We start from the raw sequence: 7,834 nt of genomic DNA on the forward strand, positions 1-7,834 counted from the left end.
AGCCTAAGAAGTTAATGTCTTCTGCACTTTGAGAGCTTCTCTTAGGGCTGCTCATGGGCACTTGAACCGTAAGCCTGGCATCATTCACAGAAAGCTTGGACTCTGGGTCAGGTCGACCAGATTAGAATTTCTGCTTCATCACTTTGAAGCTGTGTGGCCTTGGGCAAGCCTATTCATCTCTCCTGACTTCAGTTTCCCTACCTGCAAAATGGGTGCTGAAGCTAAAAAGGCACACTTGTCCTTGAGGCCCTTGATCTGGTGGGGGAAAGACAGATCTATCCACAAAGCAGAGTCCAGTAGGGGGCAGGTGCAGGATCCTAGAGGTGGCCAAGGGCAGGAAGATTTTATTGGTTCTGGGGTATAGAGGAACCCAAGTTTGGAGCCAGTGGGGTAAGAGAGAGGCAGGAGGTAGACAGATGGAGATCAAAAGCCAAGCCTGTGGCCAAGGGGGCTTCGGTTCTGGGGTATAGAGGAACCCAAGTTTGGAGCCAGTGGGGGAAGAGAGAGGCAGGAGGTAGACAGATGGAGATCAAAAGCCAAGCCTGTGGCCAAGGGGGCTTGCTAACCCTTCCCCCTGTGTTAGCCTATTCACTCACTGGCCAGGCTTAGCAGGCAGGCTCCTCACCTCCTGGCAGCAAATGGTCCAGAATGTACCTTCACTGTAGCCAAGCTGGCTCCAGAAGGGGTGGTGCAGCAGGCCCGAGTTATGCGTGCCCAGTGCTTTCTCCCAACCACTTTACAGAAAAGTGCCCTGCAAGGGCACTAGAGGCAAGATCCAGGGGCAGGTAGAGCAGCCCTGGGTTTCTGTAGCATCATTCTCAGCCATGGCTGCCTTTGGGAACTACCTAGTAACTTTTGAAAATTCCCAGTGCTCAAGCCACACCCCAGACCTACTGAATCAGAAACTCTGAGGACGGGGCCCAGCCTCTGTGATTGAATAGCCCTTCTGGTGACTCTAATGGAAGCAAAATTAGAGAACCACTGTAAGTGATGCCTGGTTGATTGATTTCAATCCATTGCTGATAGAAATAAGTTGTGAAGGCTTTGCCTTTGGAAAGCAACCAGAGTAGTGGTTCTCAGCCCTGCTGCACATTGCAGTCACCAGTGTTGCTTTCACAAAGCCAGGCCTGCGTCCCATCCTCAGAAATCCTGATGTAACTGGTCCGGATGCAGCCCAGGCAATGGGGAATTTGAGCAGCTCCAGGTGGTCCTAAGGCGCTGCCAGCACAAGACCCACTTCTCTAGAGCCTATGACTATGTGGATCAAGTGCTGGCCCTTCCATCTGTGCCTGTTCTACCCGCTCCTGAGTTTCTGGTGGGGGCATAGGAACCAGGAACTCTTCCCTGGGCTGCCGACGAGATCAGGATGCAGGTGCCTGGGGCTCATTCTGGAGCTGCTTCGAAATGGTTGCACACCTCCCTCCATCACTTCCTAGCAGTGTGGCGGGCTGGGTCAGGCCCTCTCTCTGAGCCTCAGCATCCTCTTTGGCTCAGCAGGAGCAATTCCTCTGTCTGACCTCATGGGGTTGCTGTGAGGGTCTAGAGCTAGGCTGGATGAGGATGTAGGGTGGGAGACTTGCAGCCTGCACGCTTGATATTCTTAAATACCCGGACTTGTTCATGACACACCATCCGCTCTTTCCCAGCAGCTGTGGACACAGCAATCTCATTATCTGTGTGCTTGGCGTGGGTCGGGGGAGGGAGTGGGGAGGAGGGATGACCACACCCCAGAAGAGATGGCCACTTCCCTAGTTCTGATAGATTCAGGCCACACTGATGTGGACTAACAACCCCTGTGCTCAGAGCAAAGGCCATTGGCACAGGCATGGACGGGGTTGTATGGCTGCATTGTCCTGGGAGAGAGGCAGCGCAGCAGTGCGCCTGGCAGCATGTGTGCGAGCCAACCAAGGCCTGGGGAGATGGAGTGCCCCGCTGAAGGCCACATGGCCAAGAAGTGGTGGAGCTGGAGGCAGATGCCAGGTTGGATGGAGTTTCTCACTGAGGGTCACACAGCAATGGAAGCAGCAACACCAGGGTAAAGGCCAGGTCTGCAGACTCAGTGCTGGCCTCTCCCCATCTTGGCTACCATATGTCACAGGGCAGGTGGGGTGGCCTAAGTCACTGGCCACCCAGATCCTAGAACTGGGGACTTGGCCAAGAGGCCTCCACTCAGAGTGGGGTGAGGAGCCGGGGTCACTCCTGAGGCACCACCTGGCAGCGGTTCAGAGGCTCCTGAAAGGCCCTCCAGGCCCTGACCTCCTGCTTTCTTCCCTCTCCACCCTCCAGTTTGCTACATCTCGGCCTTGGTCTTGTCTTGCTCACTCACCTTCCTGGTCCTGATCCGTTCGCTGGTGACACACAGGTTGGTGGCAGAGCAGAGGTGGGAGAGGGGTTGGAGTCCTGTAGGCCTACAGGACCCCTAACCCAGGAGGGCCTGTGGGGAAGCCCTGGGCTGCAGGTGACCCCAAGCCCACCTGAGTTTGGCTGCACGGTGGTAGAAGGGGAAGGTGGGGCCTGGGCCTGCCCGTGGGGTGTTCCTGTCTGGTTGGGGAAATGTCTGTGAGTGACACAGGGCACTGCTATCTTGGGGGTGACATGTGGAGTTTGCCTGGGGGTTGGGTTAGATAGGAAGGCAGGCTGGGGAAGCTGGCATTTACCTGTGAATGGAAGAAGAGGGCTGAGGTTGAGAGGCGGGGATGGGCCTGCACTGGGACAGTGTGGGTGAGGAGGGGCCTGGTGGGGACAGTGAGACTGTGACAGACACTGGACACCAAGCTGCCAATCTTGCCCTTTTGTGGTGAGTGAAGAGAGGCAGAGAAGAAGGGGGTGGTCCGGTCACTTAGCCATGAATTTGACAGCCCTCAGAGTTCCTGCCCAGGGATCGTTTCCCACAGGGTGGGCCCTACTTCTTCTAGCATTCAAGGTCCCCCAAGTCCCTGCCTGCCTTGCTTCCTGCCCTGGTGGCTGAGCTGCTTGTCACTTCCATTCTCACTGTTGTTTTCCCACTTTTCTGACTTGGCTCAGGTTGAGCCTTCTGCCTGGTTTTGTCTCCTTTAGTCACCTTTAAGATTCTGCCAGATATCACCTCTTCCAGGCAGCCCTCCCTGACCTTCCAGGTTGGGTTAGTGGCCTCCTCTGGGCTCCCACATCTCTGGGCTTCCCTGCTGATGGCCATGGATTGTACTTAGACCGGGAATTTTGTTAGAGGCTGGCCCAGAGGAGGAATTTAAGGAGTGTGTATTGATCCCTGAGGTCCCTGCCTCCCTCACTCCCACTCCAGGGCCAACCTTCAAGCTCTGCACCGAGGAGCTGCCCTGGACCTGGGTCCCCCACCCCAAGGCCCTCCCGCCTCCCGCCAAGCCATATTCTGTTGGCTGAGCTTCAGTGCCTACCAGACTGCCTTCACCTGCCTTGGTGAGCCCCACTTGCCCACTCCATCCATTCTTGACCCGGGTCCCACCCCAGACACAGGCCCCAGCGGGGGAGGGGAAGAGTGGTCAGCAAGTTCTGGCTGCCCTGAGTGTTTGTCTGTGATGGGTAGGCTCTGGGGCAAGAGCAAGAGCAGGGACCCACCCTGCTTCCTCTGCCCTCAGAAAGGTCACTCAGGTTGGGGGGTGCAGGAGTCCTCAGGGAATGGGTACCCTTTACATGAAAATGAATTCTGGGTGCCACCATGTGTTTACATGGAGTGTGGACCCAGATCTGGAGGTGGCAAGTTCAAGGTGGCACATAGCTGGTCGTGTAAAGGAGGGCTGTGCCGTAATGAGCTGCCTCAAAAAGTAATGAGCTCCCTGTCACTGGGGGTATGCAAACAGAGTTCTGTGGACATGGTTGGGAATTGCAAAGGGGGTCCTGCCCTGAAAGAGTTGGACCAGATTCCCGCCCCGAGTTTCTGATTTTCCCCTCAGGCACTGCAGTGAAGAAGCTCTGTGAAACATGTGGGCTGGGGCCAGCTTCACAAATCCAAGGACCTGATTTCTCTCCCTTTGGTTTCTTTAGTTCTCACCTCCCTGGAGGAGGAAGAGAAGGGTGATAAAGGAGTGGAGAAATTACTAGCAGTAGAAGTCATAATTTCTTGTTTTGGTAGATGTTGTACCTCCCAAGCCCTTTTGTACACATTATCCTATGTAATCAATTGGCCTGATTGTTTCAGTAGACAATTCTCATGCGTCTACCACATGCCAGGCTCTGGCTGGTAGGAATGCAAACATCAATTTAAAATGTGGTCTTGTCCTCAAGAACTTGGGAACAATTTGGGAAAAATAACGTTTGCAAGGCACTTTGTGGTTTTCAAAGAGTTGCTGCACACATGATCTCATTAGATCCTCATGACAGCCATCTGAGGTAGGGACTATTATCCCCATTCTACAGAGGAAGAAACTGAGGCTCAGAGAGGTTAAGTAACTCATTCAAGGCAGCACAGCTAGGCAGTAGCAGAGCAGGGATCTGAAACCAGGTCTTACCAATTCTGAAGCCCTTGGAATTCCTGGCAGTGGCAGGGGTGGGCCAGCTCCCATAGAATCTGGTATCTGTCCTTGCCATTCCCACCCCCTGGCAGGGCTCCTGGTGCAGCAGATCATCTTCTTCCTGGGAACTACAGCCCTAGCCTTCCTGGTGTTCATGCCTGTGTTCCATGGCAGGAACCTTCTGCTGTTACGATCCTTGGAGTCCTCGTGGTGAGTGAGGCAATGAGTGGAGGGCTCTGGGACCCCTTTTCAGAGGGCTGCTAACAGTGACCACCTTCCCTTCCCCACCTGCAGGCCCTTCTGGCTGACTTTGGCCCTGGTTGTGACCCTGCAGAACATGGCAGCCCAGTGGGTCTTCCTGGAGACCCAACATGGACGCCCAGAGCTGACCAACCGGTGAGGTGGCTCCTGGGCTTGTGGCTCCCTCAGGCCCTCAGCCTCTTCTTCTTCAGTGTCTCTCTCTTTTTGTGCCCTTCTCCCTCCACTGCCATCTCTGCCCTTTCTCCATTAGGGAGGCCAGCAGATGGTAGAAAGAGCTTGCCACAGAGAAAAGGGACAGTGGCCTAAATACATGTCAGGGGGCCAGAAATACCCCCATGGGTCTTTCTTGCTTTGGGAGTCAGTGCTGCTCTCTGCCAGATCATCTTTCCTCTCAAAACCATGCAGGAAGGAGGTTCTGTGTCAGATGGCAAGGCTGTGGGAGAACCTCTTTCCCAGGAAGGACTTGGAGTTAGTGTACAGGGGACCCAGAGGAGGGAGGTGGGAGACACCAGGATAATAGAAAGACCCAGGTGGACATGGACTTAAATCCCAGCTCTGCCACTGAGTAGCCAGATAGCTTTGGCTGAGTCTCCCAATCTCTCTGGGCCCCAGTTACCCTCCTACAGAAGGGAGTAACACCACCAGTTTTCCAGGGTGGTGGGTTGAGAGCTGGAAGGCCTGGCACAGGGTGGGGCACACAGAAGGCATACTCGATAAACAGTAGGTGCTTGATAAATACACAGCAGCTGTGGGCACCTAGGTCTGACACTGACCCTGGAGAAGGGGTGCTGGGAGGGGCTGCCTCAACCTTTCTTGTCCTGCCCTGCCAGGCGAGTGCTGTACGCAACCACCTTTCTCCTCTTCCCCCTCAACGTGCTGGTGGGTGCCATGGTGGCCGCCTGGCGAGTGCTCCTCTCTGCCCTCTACAATGCCGTTCACCTTGGCCAGACTGACCTCAGCCTGCTGCCACCAAGAGCCGCCACTCTTGACCCGGGTAAGGTCCCTGGGCAGGGGCTGGGGGTTGCTCAGGTTGCCTAGGCAGTGAAGGAAGGGTCTACCCTGCCCTGGTCCATGTGCCCATCTGTTCCTGGAGGATGTCTGTAGCCACGTGCAGTGTGTGCCCTGCCGAGTGCACATTTTTCTGCAGGGTGTGTGCTGTGTGCTGCTGTGTCTTGGCTTCGCGTGGTTCCGAGGTGTGTGTGGCAGGCGTGTGCGACGCGTGGGGTGTGTTCTGGCAGGTGTGCACGTGCCCACATGCATTGTGCTGGCCACGTGCTGGCGTGTCTACCTGCTTGGGGGCAGGGTGTGCATGCACACTCCCTGTGTGTGTGTTAGGGGGCGTCTGAGCTCCTCTAGACTGCTGGAAGCCCCTCCTCCCCAGCGCTGCCATCTCCCATCCCACTCCAGGATACCACACATACCGAAACTTCTTGAAGATTGAAGTCAGCCAGTCGCATCCAGCCATGACAGCCTTCTGCAACCTGCTCCTGCAAGCGCGGAGCCCCCTGCCCTGGTCCCCGGCAGCCCCCCAGGACGGCCTCAGACCGGGAGAGGAAGAAGGTGAACCCCCCACCCCCCACTGGATTGGGGGGGAATCGAGTCTACCCAGCTCTCCCAGGAAGGAGGCATGCTCCCCTTCCCAGCACACAGAGTGAGCGCCAGGAAAATTCTCACTTCCTCTCTCCCTCAGCTGCCAGTGGTTGCCCCTCCTGGTCCAGTCTCGGGGTAATTTTTTCCATGATATGAACACACATACACACACACGCCCAATGTGTGTGCACACACAGAATGAAATGGCTACCTTGCTAAGGGGCTCTGTCATGCTGACCACCACTCCAGGCCAGCCCCTACCCCCCACCTCTCCCTCAGGGAGTGTGACCTCCTCCTGTCCAGGAAGTGTGTATCAGGGAGGGCGACAAGCTCCAGGCCCTTGTCCTGGTTGGACCTCCAGTCTCTCCTCAGGCCTCATCCCCTCCCTCTTCTGTCTGCCGCCTGCAGGGTGACATCTAAGCCTTTGCACACTCCCCTCCACAGCCCCATGCTTCTCCTCACGTCCCACTCTGAGCCGGCACATGGAAACCAGGCTCACCACTCTCACTATGCACAGGATTTTCAGACTCTCTGCTCAGGTCTGGGGGCCAGGGAGGCTTGGCTGGATGTTTGTTGAGTGACTGACAGAAGGTCTCGCCCTCTCAGGGATGCAGTTGCTGCAGACAAAGAACACCATGGCCAAGGGAGCAGGGTCTAGGGCTAGCCGCGCCAGGGCCCGCTGGGGTCTGGCCTACACGCTGCTGCACAACCCGGCCCTGCAGGCCTTCCGGAAGACGGCCCAGTCAGGTGCCCAGGCCAAGGGCACCCAGTCCTGAGGACCGGAAGGGCCTTCTGTGTTGAGGCACATTCCCGCCTACCATCTACTTCCTTCTCAGCTCTCCCTGCCATGGCAGCCCTCCTCTCAGCACCCACTCTGCCAGCAGGTCCCCTGGGACCAAAGCTCCAGTGAGGTGGAGACTTCGGGGCTGATGGGGAGGCAGTGTGAGGAAAGCGGTGGGGGCAGGAAGGGCTGCCATATTGGGGCTGGTGAGGGGCCGTCCTGATGCGGGCATAATGAGTATGCAGAAGGGAAGGGGATGGAGATGACCGGGGCCCCTCCCCCTGCTGGGTGCTTGGTGGAGGTGGGGGATGCATGAGTGAGAGAGGTGTTCTGGCTGTGGGGTCCACCGTGGGGCTGGGGGCTACAGAGGGTGGGAAAATGTGGCCACATCATAAATTGGAGTCAGCAGGGCCTTGAGAAATGTCTGTACAATTAGCAGAGCCCAACAGTTCCCAGGCCCACACCCACGTTCCTGCTGCCTCCTCTACAGCCTCAAACACTTTTGAAGCCAGGGGAGGGGCCAGGGAGCTCAAACCTACCTTTAAGCCTGCCCCAGGGTCCAAAGAGGCCATGCTGTGATCCCGCCACAGCCCACTGAAAAATGTCCTGCTGGCCCTGTGCCAACATCTGACAGGATCACAGGGAGGAGAACCCAGATTCACTCTCTGCCCTTGACAAGGAAACAGAGTCACAATAGAGTGGGATCAAGCTGGGTCACTGGACACCCCAGGGCTGC

General features: G+C 56.6%; 1 protein-coding gene across 1 annotated transcript; it reads left to right on the top strand.

Moving 5' to 3' along the window:
• The first annotated feature begins 1,919 nt into the window (after positions 1–1,919).
• On the top strand, positions 1,920–7,215 carry LOC103582969 (stimulated by retinoic acid gene 6 protein homolog). The gene is made up of 8 exons (XM_008564414.1): positions 1,920–1,980; positions 2,287–2,362; positions 3,281–3,414; positions 4,559–4,676; positions 4,761–4,862; positions 5,558–5,721; positions 6,135–6,287; positions 6,924–7,215. Exons 1-8 carry the CDS (start codon positions 1,920–1,922, stop codon positions 7,091–7,093), a joined length of 978 nt encoding a protein of 325 aa, XP_008562636.1. The 3' UTR covers positions 7,094–7,215.
• Positions 7,216–7,834: the final 619 nt, after the last annotated feature.

The sequence above is a fragment of the Galeopterus variegatus genome, unplaced genomic scaffold (assembly GCF_000696425.1).
Source record: "Galeopterus variegatus unplaced genomic scaffold, G_variegatus-3.0.2 Scaffold18762, whole genome shotgun sequence".
Taxonomy (NCBI): Eukaryota; Metazoa; Chordata; class Mammalia; order Dermoptera; family Cynocephalidae; genus Galeopterus; species Galeopterus variegatus.